At 30.8% G+C, this 15,845-nt stretch overlaps 1 protein-coding gene across 1 annotated transcript; it reads right to left on the bottom strand.

The window, feature by feature from the left end:
- Positions 1-279: 279 nt before the first annotated feature.
- Positions 280-4,338, bottom strand: LOC146907777 (laccase-7-like). The gene is made up of 6 exons (XM_085723944.1): positions 4,185-4,338; positions 3,531-3,682; positions 2,593-2,834; positions 2,162-2,290; positions 896-1,864; positions 280-694 (listed from the first exon to the last, which is right to left on the bottom strand). The coding sequence occupies exons 1-6, from the start codon at positions 4,278-4,280 to the stop codon at positions 564-566; spliced, it is 1,719 nt and encodes a 572-aa protein (XP_085580070.1). The 5' UTR covers positions 4,281-4,338; the 3' UTR covers positions 280-563.
- Positions 4,339-15,845: the final 11,507 nt, after the last annotated feature.

Raw genomic sequence — 15,845 nt, 5'->3', positions numbered from 1 at the left:
ATGGCAATGGCAAGGCCCCATTGTAGGGCTCTAATATCAAGTTAAAGCTAAAACTGAATTTCCATTAATGGAGAAGAAAATCTTAGAAATCAAGAAACCGAACAATGCAATTAATTGATTCACAAAAACTGAAATACATGTATTGCTCATGCACATAATTATAGATTCTAGTTGAGAAAAGGTTATTAAGTAGTTAGTTTGTTGGCTAACTTGTTGTACAAGTAACCTCATAATCTTACTTGTTAGTAGTTATTACTACAATTAATCTCACAATTCTTAAATCAAAAAGTAACTTAAAAAAAATTAAAATACATTAATAACATCACATCACTTACATGCACACACAATTTACTCGAAATCTTACATTTCTACATGACAGGAACAACTCCAATTTATTCTCACACAATTTGAAGAATTGGTCTTGTTTACAATACTACTACAGACTGACATGTTTGGTAACAACACAAATCTGAAATTGAATTCCTAAATAATATCATAATAGTTATATTTATTCGACAAATTAAGAACCCGCTTTAATTTGCTTCCTGCACATTGCAACTTGGTTAACATTTAGGAAGATCAGCAGGTGGTGGAGGGAGTGAAGTTGAAGGAGTTGGTCCATTCTCGACCTCAAAAGCCATGTCTAGTCCCCGTGACACATGATCTTCCATGTGACAATGCACAAACCACACTCCTGTAAATTAAACATACAAAGGTATTCATCGATTTGAATGTGTTATTGTCATCATCATAAGTATAACACGCACGCGCACACATACAGATCATTAAATAGCAGGGGGGAAAATCAAAATATAGTGACGAAATTAAATAAAAAAAATTCCTATTTTTTTGTCACAATTTGTTTACTTTTTTTTTATCGCGGTTTAATTAATACCTGGATTATTTGCTTGAAATCTGATGACAGCCCATCCTCCCACAGGAACAGCAATTGTGTTACGTCTTTGAGGGTTTACCAGATTAAACTTGGCACGGTCAGTGGTGGAATTGAAATTTCCAAACCCTTGAGCCAAAATGTGGAAGCTAAAACCATGAATATGCATAGGATGGTTTTGTGAACCAACAAGTGATGTACTTTGGAAAACAATCTCCACCGTTGAATTGAACTTGAGTCTCTTTACCTTGGTTGACTTCGGGGCAAATAAAAGGTTCGTATTTAAATTCGGGTTAGCGTTAGTGAAGTCAAATATAACCGGAGGATTGTTGGGGAAATCGGCGGTGTAAACTCCGCTCACGTTGTTGAAAAATGCTTCCAACATAGAAAGTCCTCTCCCTTTAGGAATAACAAAAGACTCATTGTTCATGCTAAAAGACAATCGCTGGTTGAACGGACCAAGACACGTGGCATTGGCGACGTTCGAAGGATCACACCTTGCTATGCTCAATCCAACGGTAATAAACATGTGTTCATCAACATTAAGTGGGACTGGAACCCAATGTGGTGCCCTCACCGAGCCGGTTATGTTGCTATAGAATCTATGAGCCGTTGGTGTGTCGTTGAAAGGTGGTAGGGAAGGCATGATAGGTAGTTGTGGTGATAATAAGGTATCATAAACGACAATGCCACGAGTTGTGATGTTGGCGAAGTCACGGGCACCAACTTCGTAAGGAGAGGCAGCCATGTAGTATGAGCCTATAGGTTGGCTTGCTGTGAACAAAGCATCAACTGTTTGGCCAGGGGCGATAACGATGATGTCGGTCTCGAATAGATCGGTGTAGTCAGCATCCAATGCAACAACTGTGAAATTGTGATTTGCTATTTTGAAGAAAAGATGGTTATTGAGTGCAGCATTGATTATTCGTAGTAAGTATGTCATCCCTGGTTTCACCTTCATCTCGAACACATCTAAATTTCAAAAGAGATTATCATGTATTTTTAAATATGTCGTTAAATTTACATTGAAATTTGAAAATAACACAAATTTCGAACAATACTTTCCTAACAAATACGACAATTGAAAAGGCATTAAGCGAGTTTAAATCATCACTGCTCGATGTAAGACTCTTAAAACATTATTGCGGATCAAGGACTAACAAACTCAACAATATCAATTTAAACCTATGAAGTATGGATCAAGTTTCCGTGACTAACTCAATCTCAAAATCTAGATCATGTATTGTTTCTTACAAAGTGATCACTTACGATTTTTGGAACAATTATAGAGATCACCGGGCAATCCATTGATTGTGTAGGCATCAGATGAATTTGGAGCACCACCGGTGACGAGTGCTTCATTCTCAACGTCAACAACATTAGCATCATACCAGTCACCTATATTTAAAGACATATAACACTTGTTGTTATGGAAAATATTTCAAATTTCAATTAATTGCAAATTTTATAATTATATTCCTACGATTCATGCAAGAAAAACATTCTAATTAAAGAAGAGACATTGTATAAATTAAAGAAAAGACATGTCAAAAACAATTTATTTTATTAGTAGGAATCAATCTCGGTATTCTAGAGCTTACATACACTCTGTGCTCCAAACACTTGCGCTAGACCCTGTGGTAGATGTCAAAAACGAGTAGACGACTTGTATATCAATTATCAAATGCTAAATTTTATACCTAATATAATAGGAACTTGCTTGTAGGGTTTAGGAAATGGAAATCGATTTGAACGAGGTTGAATGATGAAAGCACCATAAACTGTGGAACGTAAAACTGATGTATGAGCATGCCAAAATAAAGTTCCTTCTTGTTGTGTCACTTTGAATTTATAAGTGTACTTGTTTCCTGGAATTATAGGGCATTGGGTTGCATATTCAGGACCATCTGCCCAAGCACTAAACAGTAGAAACACTCCATGCCTACATAAATTAAATCCAATATTTCTAAACAGATTGAGCCATTAATCCAAATGATGCAAGGACATTGCAAATAAATATTAAAAATAAATTTTCTTAAATTCAACAATAATTTACAAATTCAGAGTTACTATTTTTATCTTATTTTTACACAAAATTAAGCTTTAATATTAGGAAAAATAGAATTAATTGAAGACATAAATTAGGGATGAAAAATATGACGACAACTTTGTCCATCCCTTGTATTTCGAAAATATTTTTGTAAGTGAACTTCGAAATGTAGCAAAAATGTTTTATTGTCTGGATGTATACATCCCAGATGAAACAAAAACATTTTTAAAAAAAAATATTTACATCTCAAAAGACTTTATTAGGTAAAAAAATTGAGTTAAATATGTTTTTGATCCCTATAAATATATCAACTTTTCGTTTTAGTCTTCCTAAAATTTTTCTTTTTTTTTTTTGACGAATTCCTAAAAAATTTCTTCAGCTTTTAGTCCCTATAAAATTTTCAATCACCACACTTTATTCCCTACTTTTATATCAACTCATGTCTAACCTTTGTATTTTTTAAATAAAATTGTGCAGAAATGTCTAGAATATTATAAAAATCTCTCCTAATAAAATTGTGCAAAAATGTGTAAAATATTATAAAAGTATATCAACTCATGTTTCGCCTTTATATGGAGAAGAGTTTACCAGTGAAGTGTAATATTGTAGGGTGAATTGTTGATCACATGGACAATCACAGTGTCACCTTCATGGATGTTTATCTTTGGTCCAGGGAATTTTCCATTAACCGCAACAATTTCTCTCTTATTGCACAAGCGTTTGATAGTCATGTTTTGAACCTACAATAATGTAACAATATGTAATTATTAAATTCTAGCTAGGCTTCTGTCAAAAATAATAAATAAATAAAAAAAAAAAAAGAACTAGCTAGGCAAATTTTAATGACTGTATATTTTGTTTGTATTCTTTTTTTTACTCAATTTATTTTTACTACTTATAAACATGTATTTTTCCATGTAAATTAGAGGCAAAATATATGTCTCAACATTAAATGAGTTGTACGTAATTTGTTGAGCAGCTTTGTACTTGTGTTGCAAACAAGGGCATGGTTGAAATTATAAGGACTTTGACATGGAATCTTGATGAACTTATTCATGTGATTTTAGCAAAATCTACACTTTATAATTTCAAAGAAAATCAAAGTGATGCTGATTTTGTCACCGTAATACCAATCATGCACAAAATTGCTTATAGAAACAAACAAAACAACAAAAGTTATAAATGATTGATTCCACAACTTGTGGAGCAAAAGAAAATCAAATAAGGTAGCCAATTAATTACTTTGAAAGTGTGTTCCACGGTACCAGCAAAAGCCAGTGAAGAAGCTAGAAGAGCAATAACCCATGCTAGCAAAAACAAGAATAGCTTCATTTTCATTAAGTAGGAATCTATAGAAATTTTCTCTAAAATCAAATTATGTAATATGTACTTGTTTGGATGTATATAGTTCGTTATTATGGTACATATATATAGTAGTGAGATTTGACATTTTACATTTGCGTGTTCCATTAGAAACTATTCATCTTGCAAGCAACTCCAATGTGATTTGAGTTGGCATATAAGGGATTAACATGGTAAGATCACTTCAAGTCAACGAAATGGCGGAAAACACAAACTTCTTTGAAAAATAAAACCTAGGACTAGGATCACTTTTTATTAGTAAATTAAATGAAAATGAAGATGCTTTTGTCTTAAAAAATACAAAAACCTAAGATGACTTTTTAATAATGCCAACGATGAATATTATTACAAGAAATGATATTTGAACAATTGTTTTGTGACAACTCTCTTTTTCATACTCATCCTGCTGGGCACGCCATCTGTCGCGGTGGCGGGAATTGCACAGAACAGCAACCCTGTTCTTGTGTTTTCCCTCATACACGTCACCTCATCAGTTAACATAAATTTTTAATGCTAAGGACTAAACTGATAACAGAATTGCACATTCAGGATAGGGACTACTTTATTTAATCTTGAGTCAAAGACCTTTGTAACAACGAGGTGTAGAGTTAGAGACCCAAATAATCATTTACTCTTTTTTTAAGTAAGAGTTAGAGAAAAATATTGTTGTTACAAAAGTTGTAATCAAAAAGTTGTTCAAATCTCTCAACAAAAAAAAAGTTGTTCAAATATCATTACTTTTATAACAAGACAAAGGGATGGTTTGGATTCATAAGGAAAAAAATGGTTTGGTACCTAGCTCAGGCAAAAGTCGGGTGGGCAAATAGAAAGTGCTTGCTGCATCATAGACTAGCTTCAATTTAAACTATTCCCTTCGATCCTTATTATAAGAAACAATCGACTTTTTAGGTTCATAAAATAATTAATCTATCTTATAATAAGGATCGAAGGGAATAGTATTTAAGCAGTGGCTGATCTAAGATCCAAGTTCAAGTGTTCAAACTTTTGAGTTTATGACTCTCTTGGACTAATGGTGAAAAAAATCACATGTTAAAAACACAAAATATATGAAGATATATGTTTTTTTTTTCCTTAAGTTCATCCCTCAAAAAATTGTCTCTAATGATATGACCACCACTTCAACCGCCATTGACCAACACTATAACTATCTCTACTCTCACATATTTGACCACTACTTCACCTACGGAAAATACTTGGGTGACATAATGTCACCGTGACATTAAATCTAGGCCACACAAAGATGTTGTGTTGTGTGGCCCAGATGTGTTGTATGTGTTGTGTGGCCCAGATGTTGTGTGGCAATGTGTGTTGTGTGGCCCAGATTTAATGTCACGGTGACATTATGTCACCCAAGTGCTTCCCCTTCACCCACCTCCAATCACCATGCTAATTAACCACCACTATGACAACTTTCAATCACAACTAAACAAGAATTCGCTACGATTCATTAAAAATAATAAACTTAAGTTGTTATTTTTTAAGAATGCATATTAAGATATATTTTATTATTTTTTAATGGGTTAATTATGTTTTTGGTCCCTACAAAATTGCGACCTTGTAAGTTTAGTCCTTACTTAATTTTAATAGCATTTTTCATCCCTACAAAAAATTTCTGCACTTAATATTAGTCCTTACTCAATCCAAATTTGTTTAATTTATGCTTAAACTCTTAAGTTTTTCAACAATTTTTTACAGGCGTGTTAAGAACGTTATTAAAAGGTCCTCCGAAAAAAATATCACAAAAATTTGATTTCTACGTCCATATTTTTGTTACTTATATCTTAAACTTTTGTCGTTTTAAAAAATTCATATTTAATTTATTTCATGTTAAAAAATTATAGATTTTAGTAAATGAACCTTTCATAGTATTCTAAACTTGTATAAATTTCATGTTAAAAAATTATAGATTTTAGTAAATGAACCTTTCATAGTATTCTAAACTTGTATAAAAAAAAATCGTTAAAAAATTTAAGAGTTTAAGAATAATTAAACAAAATTTATTTTAGCAGGGACTAAAATTATAAGTAAAAATTTTTTTGTAGGGATTAAAAAAGCTATTAAAATTAAGTAAGGACTAAACTTAGAAGGTCGCAATTTTATAAGGACCAAAAACATATTTAACCCTTTTTTAATTAATCTTAGCGAATTCTTAAATTATGTGAAAGGAGTGCATTTCCTAGATTATTGGCTGAATTTTTCTACCAGTAATGATGAAAATTCTTGTGTGTTGTTTCTTAACTTAAGATATATTTTTTATTTAAATATGCATTCGTTTTTGCTCTCGATTTTAGTACCTGTAGTTTTTCTTTTGTTTTGGTCCTTGCAAATACTTTTTATTTTGCTTTTGGTTCTTATTCTTTTGTTTTAGTCCTAATAAAATTAATTTATATTAGAATTGCTCCATATAAAATGTAGAATACTTGATTTTTTATTTTACTCTTTACATCTTTTAAATAGGCTTTGATCTCATCCTAAAAGGTAGCTCAAAGGATGAGGGTACTCAAACATATTTATATGCTCAACAGCCCGAAAACCTGAGTAATATGAGACAAATAACAAACTACAAATAACTTCAAAACCAACTTCAACAACATCAAATATTCAGCATATTACAAGCATCAATTTCAATATAAATCAATTTTGCTCGGATTAAAACAAAAGAACAATGACCAAATGCAAAATAAAAAGTATTTACAAGAACCAAACTAAACAAAATATTACGTAGATAAAACCAAAAAGTTGTATATTTGTAGCCACAAATTACATATTTTAACCTACAAAAAATGTTAGAAACACTCTCTTTCTAATATTCACTATGTTATTGGGTGAAACTCATGTGAGTCTCACTACTTTATACGGGACTCATTTCCAAAGTGTGGTATCCTTATAGATTTCATTCAATCAAAGAATGAGTATTAGAAAGAATGTTCATATCACTACTTCTAAACCTACATTTTTGAAAAACATTATGGTGAATTACAAACAAACAAAAATTAAGGTAATTTAAAACAGATTGGTGCTATTTAACACGACTTAACAACCGACATGGAAATCAACGGCAGATGAAATGAAATAAGGTCCTTCTAACAGGTCTTTTAAGGCAATGATTAAGGAAAAAAAAAGAAATTATATCTTAAAAATATAAATCAAATGTTTGTCAAAGTTATATAATTACACATTGTTGTACATGATTCATCCAATGGTTATAAGGGCAGTGTTGTACATGATTCATCCAAGGGTTATAAATCATTCGTTCCTCTTCGTGCATATAGTTGTCGTGCAAACATGCAAGTACTTTTTTGAGGAAAAACATGCAAGTACTTAAAAAAACATTTTTGTCTATAGGAAACAAACATAGAATCATAAGACAGGTCACAAGCCACATGTTTTATTTTTTGGAGTAGACGTGAACTATATTATATACACATCTTTAATTTAAAATCTATCTGATTAATGAATAGATAAAGTAAGACACATAGGTTGGCTGTGTTCTTAATATTATCTTCATAACCAAGATTTCTCAGTTTTGATGAACGAGGACGCAATTTAGCCGCGGTCGGTGTGTCTTTGGAGACAAATTAATCTTCCAAATCACTCAACTATCTAGCAAACCTATTCTAAAAAAGATAAAAAAATAAATAAATAAATAAATAAATAAATACTATCTACAAACCCACCAATTTATAGTATTTTCTATTTTTTAATAGGCTGATGTTAACTTTTGCGCATTAAAGATATATGTTAAGAAATTTAAAGTAGAAATTTCATAGTAAAAAAAAATCAATTTTTAAGCTTTTAAGAATTTTAAGAAATTGAATGTTCAAACTTTTAAGACAATTTCTACTTATAGCTTGATTTTTTCTAAGAGAATATAGGTTCATTAATTTGTGTCTTTAAGGTGCAACTTGGAAAGAATTTTTTTTTTAATTTATGTGTTAATAAACTTTTCAATTAAATTTTCAAATTGCATTGCTTTTTTTTTTAAGAAGCTCAAAATTGCATTGTTATATGTTGGTTTGAGTATGGGATGATCATGAAATCTGAGGTAATTAAAAACGAGTTCACTAAATTTGAGAAGACAATTTGCATATTTAATCATAAAAACTGTTTGTTAATTTTTTAGTTTCTTATAAGTTCTATTGACCCGACAAAATATTACTAGGTATACGTAAGATATTAAATGTGAATATCTCTTCCAACTGAGATTCAAATATTAATTCGTCATATTCTGGGAATCACACCTCATCCACTAAACCAACTTCTATTGGTTGAGTAAAACATTTTTATTGTTAAATATTGATTATTTCCGACCTTAAACATTCATTCAATTTGTAATAAGAGTAAGCATTAGGGATGAGAATGGATAGGTATTATGTCATCCGTATACTTGCAATTTGAAAGATTATTTGAAACCGGATTCATACATGTCATTTGGTGAGATGACTTATGGGATGACATTGCATCTCTCTTGCACATATCTATCTAGGGAAACTTGAAATTTAGGAGGTTTAGGGGGAGAGGAATAATATTTAGGGGTTAAATAACAAAAATTTCTTAAAATAAAGTTATCAGCTTACAAAAAAATATGGGGTCTTGAAGATTGTAACCTAGGCCCACAAAAAAATATAATGCGCTGGGGTCCAAAAATAAATTCTGTCAATAGGGGGGTTCTTTAATGAAGATTATTTAAGACTTACTCCCTCAGTCCCAAATTATAAGCAAAAAAAATCACGCTTATTAAGAAATCTAAAACATAAGAATTTGGAGTATAGTTTTTTGTGTTTTCTTTGGAAAAAGTTTTATAGGAAGATGTAAAAACAATTTTCATTGGCTATTGGTTATGGAAAAAATGAAAGAGAGAGAAAATTGAATGTAATTTGCATTTAATTTTATGAGAATAAACAAAAGTTTTTCTTGGAAAAGAGATTTTTTTTTTAAAAACAAGGTTAAATAGGATAAAAATTTGTCTTTTTTGCTTATATTTTGGGACAAAGAAAATGAGCTTTTTTTGCTTATATTATGGGACGGAGGGAGTATTTCATAGCTCCAACTCCTAGTGGTATGTTAGAAAGAAAAGAAGAAAAAAAAAACAAATTAATGTACGCTTGAATTGGAGGTTATAATTCATTGTACAGCTAGGAAGGTACCAAGGCAATTTAAGTTGTTTATTAAGAAAGTCATCAGATAATAATTAAGATTAAAATGCAAAGCTGGTTACCTCGTACAAAGTACAATGGTTAACTTGTATTGAGTTGGTTAATACTACCTCCGTCCCAGTATAATTGACCTACTTTTGTTTTTCACACAGATTAAGAAAAATGTATAAATAAAGGGGAAAGTGGAATATATTGTATTGGGAATGATAAAAGTAGTATTATTTAGTGTTATATTGTATTGGGAATTATGAAAGTTGTATTGAAAATTGAAATGGGTCAGTTATTTTGGGACACTTTTTTTTAGAAAATAGGTCAGTTATTCCGGGACGGAGGGAGTAATATTAGTTTAAAGGTTTTGATAACAAGTTATCCTGAGCACTCTTTAAGAATTCTAAATTAAGGAATTATTCTTTAAAAAAGATAAATAGTTCAATTTCCAATGCATTATATACGCGTGTTTTTATAAAAAGTTACAATTTAAAATCCTTAAAGAATGCTCCAGAGACACTCGTAACATTTCACTTTGTTTAATCATCTCGATGATCTTAAAAGAAGAAGAAAATTTGAATACTTACCTTAACAGTGGAGGTAGGAGCACAATCCTAGTCCCAAAAAAAAAAAATCTATTTTTCAATGCAAAATTACTTTAAAAAACATGCGTTCCTACTTGCAATTTATGATTTCAGTATTAAGGGACCGTTTGGATTAGCTTATTTTAGAGCTTATATAAAACAGATTATGCAAATAAATAAGTTTTTATGTATTATTTATAAGTTTCTTAAAAAAAAAACATGTATTATTTATAAGTTTTTAAGGTAGTTTATGAAAAAACAGTTTATGAAGATACAATTTTCGTTAGTAAGAGCTTATAAATTAAAATAAAAACTTATTTATTTGCATAAGCTATTTTTCATAAACTCAAAATAAGCTCAATACAAACATGGCCTAAGTGTACATATTCAACATGCAGCTAAGCTAAGCAACGAAATTCATGTTCTATTCAACAAGTTCAACTGATTAGCTCAGCTTTATAAAATGCCTAGACACGAGGGATCTTACACAATAATCTTGTTGCAATATTGAAACTTCTATAAGAAAACATGGATTTCCTCCTAAGATACACATAACTTTGGAAATGAGTAAATAGTTAAGTTCGTCCTTAAATTTGAAAGGACCAGTTAAATTCGTTCTCAAATTTTTTGAAATGTCTATTTCATACTTGAATTTACCAAATATCAATCAAATCAGTCCCTCCGTTAAGTTGGCCTGTTAACGGAAGTGACATATACTGTTAACCTCTCACAAGACTTGTCATGTAAAATGTCACGCAAGCAAGGACTAATTTGGCCGAAAATGACAAAATTTCCAAGGACCAAATTGATTGATTTACAGAAAATTCGAACACACTTTTGCAGAAAAATAATTGTTACCCAACGTCTCTTTCTTCCCCAAATCTATAAAACTGGAACCCTAATTTTATAATTTGCCACCTAAAGTTCAAAATCCTCAAAATTTCTTCCATTAATTGCTGACAACGTTCTTCCCCAATTCAAAAAATTTCAAAACCTAGTTTTTTTTTATTGAATTCAAAATCCAAAAATCCCCAAAGATTGTTCAAGCTTTGGTGTTCAGAAATGATGAGTTGTGAGCGTATGGGCAAAAACAGTTATAATAGTTGGTCTTCATCTTCAAGCTCTATGTTCAATGGTGATGTGAGAGTACTTGAAGTTTGTTTAACCATTATTGTGTGACGTTTGAATGGTTTGTTTAACTTCTACTGATTTAGAATTGTCTTTGTACATGATGATGTTCAAAATTGTGAATTTTTTGTCTGGGTTGATGAAGCTGAAGAACTAGGTTACTTTAAAAACAATGGAATTGGTGATGGTCATGGAAGAAAGACAAGATTGATGAAGAAGTTTCAGTCCATGGTTAAGCTTAAGGAAAGTGGCAATGAAGAGGTTTGGAAGGCAAGGTTGATGGACAAAGTTGATTGTGTAGGAAGTGAGCTTAGGTTGATTAAGTATTTGATAGTCATAATTTGCTTGTTTGAGTTGTTTAACATGCTACTGTATTGTACTAGGTATGTGTATTGTTGTAATGAAAAGAGGTTGAAGATGAATGAATGTAACCTTTCTGTCGAAATATTTCCATCAAATTAGTCCTTAAATTATTTGCCTAAGTATCAAATCGATCCCTACATTATATAAAAATATCATTAAATAAGTCCTTGAATTATTTAAATAGATGTCAATATGATGTTTGGTGCATATATGTGCAAAATAAAGTAAAATAGTAAAGAGACACAATTTGATCCTTGATTATACCATCAAATAAGTCATAATTCAGTCATTGCACTACAAGTGCAAGAACATTACATAGGCAAAAAGCAATCCAGCTATGAGGTATTAACAAGTCATTAAATATTACATATCCAAAAAGAAACCCAACTAGGGGACATAATTTAAACAAGTCTAAATATTAGATTTTCCAAAAGCATAATTTAATCAGATATCAAGCATCACTTCTTTGGAAATCCTAGGGTTGGGATAAACTCCATGAATTAGGGTTGAGTAGAACTGGATGACCCATAACTTGGATATGGCATTCTAATAACTCCTGGAGCAGCCGGATGTGGTGGAGCAGAACCCCTCATTGGTGTTTGCGTAGACTTCTCAATTGAAATAATTGGTCCTCTCATGCCATACCTCCTTGTATTCACTCCCTGCAATAAAATCGATCAAATCAGTCCCTAGATTTCTAAAATTTTCAATCAAATCAATCCCTAAATTATTACAGTTACTATCAAATCGATCCTTAAAAGAGGGGTAAAAGAGGAAAAACAGAAAAAAAAAATTGTAAGTGAAAAGTTAAAAACTGAAATTTGTAATGTTCCCATCAAATTGGTCCTTGTACACGTGGCTGACTGGATGACACGTGGATATCACAGCACAGCATGCAGGACGACACGTCAGTCTCACTAACGGAGGGATGAATTTGATGGACGTTTATTAAATTCAAGGACTAATTTGATATTTCAAAAAATTGGAGGACGAATTTGGCTGATCCTTGTAAATTTATGGACGGGTTTAGGTATTTACTCCTTTGGAAATTGACAAGGTACTAAAAAAAGCTTATTAGTCCCCTAACCTATTTGGAAGATTCATCTGTACTAGCTCCATCATTGAAGGTACCCCACCATCATTTTATAGTAAGATAACTAACTCCCTTAGGTATCATTATGATGACATAAGGTTCTTTAATTTGACCATAAATATAATTATGTTGCTTCCACCTTCGACATGCTAATTAAAGCGAATCCAAACAATTTTCCACTATTTATTGGACAATTTGTGTGGTTTATGAGTTACATTTTTTCATCCTCGAAGTGTTAGTTGGTTTAAGAATTTGATAAAGATAAAAGATAAAGTTAAGCAGGATTCTAAATTCACCTCCTAAAGCTATTTAAAGAACAAAAACCAAAGATGAGAAACATAAACCAAATCAGATTCTGAGTTACATGCATAAACGAATTTCTTTTCCTTTTTACTTTTCTTTTTATCTTTAGAAGGTGCCAAGAAGACTAGAATCATAAAATTGTTAGACCACGAAATGTATAATGCATGAATTAATAAAAAAAAAAATTAAGAAAAAAAACACTTCAGAAATTAATTATATTCTTAAATTCAAGCTTTGAATTATCTAATCTAATTCAAAAAATGTAAATTGAATGAACTTGTACAATTTTTTTTAATTAGCCAAAGTCAACATTGTTAGTTGTTGGTGTTGGTTCAAAATATATATGTTGAAGAAGTTCTGTGTTGGAAAGGATTTTCGTCAACTTTCATTAATAGTTTTGGCTTATCTTTGAAGACTGAGTGTCCTTCTTCGATTGCTTTTTGGATTGTATCCCTGAAACGAACACAAGATTTAGTGTGATGACCAAAATTATTATGAACTTTACAAGAATTTATTCAGGAGGAGGCATTTTATGACCTCCACTTTACAAGAACTTTACAAATGCATATTTTATTCGATCCAAAACCATTCTCAATTTGACTAATAACAAGATTCGAAGATAATTTCCCTTGAGGAATTGAATCAACACTAAGAGGCAAACTCAACTCTTGTTCATCGTCATTCAAATTTTTATTTTCGTGAGCATTTCTTCTTCTAGGAGGAACCATACTATATTTTTTTATGCGTTTCAAATAACTAGAAACATGACACAACTATCTCAAATTAATGTCCCATTGGGCGTGCAATTTTGCTGATTCAAAATGTTTTCTCTACAACAAATGAACTCGACGAGAAATCTAGCATTCGAGTAATTAGATCCTTACGAGGGGTTCTTAGATGATAGGTATACGTGCAACAAGTCTACAATCATGACTCAAAGGCACAAGTGTGCGAAAAGGAAAAATATATATTAAGATAGGCGAGTTTCATACATCTTTCTTTCAACGTTGCTAGTAAGAGTATTATCTTGGGAGGACGAATGTGTTTCTATTAGTAGGCGTAGTTTTGTCGAACATAAATGAACTTCTTGGCATGAAGTTTGAGTTTACAAGTTATAGATTGGAAGTAAAGTAACTACATGTGTGTTATGTATGTGTCTTCTAACTTCTAAGAAAAAACTTTCTTTGTAACTTCTTATTTTTGAACTTTGAAATTTTGGTGCTTCAAAGTGGATAACTGCTGATCTTGAAACTTCTTGAACAATCTTTAGATGGAAGTTTTTTTGAAAATTGCAATGTTTGAAAACTTCGAGCGGCCGCAATAGTTATCTACTTCCTCCTTCCCAAATTATATGATGCTTTGGTCATTTCACACGTATTAAGAAATGTAATTAATTTTGTATGGGAAATAGATATTACGAGTGATTTTATAAAATTGCCCTTGATAAAGGTATGCGAAAGATAAATTAAAGAATTGAAAGAAGAAAGAATAATAAATAGCTAAGGATATAATAGGAAAAGTAACATTAATATTTCATTGGTATTGTAAAACGACATATAATTTAGGATAATATTTTTTCTTCAAAACGACGTATAATTAAGACGGATGAAGTAAAACATTATAAAACTTCTTTAACATATCTTCATTTTTATTCTATTATTATTTTGCTTATTAAATATTGCCACACAATTCTTTCAAAAAAAAAAAAAAATTGCCACATAATTGTTAGCCTTTTAATTAGTGTTTAAAAAAGCAGGACCGATCATGTTATGTGTGACTCATTTTCTCATCTTTTGTTTGGTTCTTGTAGCAATCATGCAAGACACAAAAAATCTTTTTTTTTTTCTTTTTTTGGTAGTTTAGAAATCTATGTTTAACGTAAGCTATTTTACGATAATGATCCGGATAATAAATAAGATTCTTGAGGATAAATGAATCAGAAAGCTAGGTGAGCTCAAATGGCTTGACCTTTGACATATGCACAAAGTATGATTGAAGTTTGAATCCAGAATTCTTCCTCTATTTTCTTGTATATCATCGCAAATTTTTATTCAAGTTAGTGGATATATGTATATTTCAATAAGTGACAGCTTTTTTTATATTTCTCTAAAAATCGGAAGATTAACAAACAAACAAAAAAAAGTTAAGGTCGACCCTACAATTTTAGAAATTCTAGTGAATTGAGAAAACTATGTCCTCGATTACTCTCAAAACAGTTATGTATCTTTTGTTCAAAAAATAATGTGATATGTTGATACTCGAAGGTTTTTTTAATGCTGAATGTCAGTAATTAATTGTTAGATTATTTTTTTCATTCGAATTTAAGATTATAAAAAATGCTAAAATTTATGATTATGAAACTTGTTAACATAACCCATATTTTTAACAGAAGTCAAAGTACAAGTATCTAATTTGTTTTTGTGTATAACCTGCACTTAGAATATGATGCCCTTCAATGGATGTCTAGTCTTTAGTTCTGCACTTTGAAATGGTTTGCTGCTCTTGAGTTTCAGGTGGCTATTGTTTAAATGGACTATAAACAAGTGTGGCAGACAATGCACTTAATTACAAATTCAATGGTTTAAAATATTGTTCTAATTTTAGAAGAATGTAAAATGTTGTCTAATTTCTGTAAATTTGTTTTTTCTAAGGCTGTCAACTAATGGAAGGGCTCACACTTTTGCTAGTGTATTGATATCTTACTCACATCGAGATTTTGGATTGTATTTCTCATATTATATTAGTAAATTTCCATGATATTTTTTAGTAAAAAATAATAATTAATATTATTCTATAAGTTGAGCAGGCCTTAGGAAAATAGTTTTTTTTAGTGGGGAGCTAGGAAAATAGTTAAAGAACGTGATATTATATAAAGCTTAATTTTGATTCGAATATTGAAACTCAT

This window comes from Medicago sativa, chromosome 7 (assembly GCF_051527215.1).
Source record: "Medicago sativa cultivar Bolivia chromosome 7, Bolivia_mono, whole genome shotgun sequence".
In the NCBI taxonomy this organism is placed as follows: Eukaryota; Viridiplantae; Streptophyta; class Magnoliopsida; order Fabales; family Fabaceae; genus Medicago; species Medicago sativa.
The sequence above is the reverse complement of the archived record's forward strand: the minus strand, read 5'-3'. Positions and strand labels throughout refer to the sequence as shown.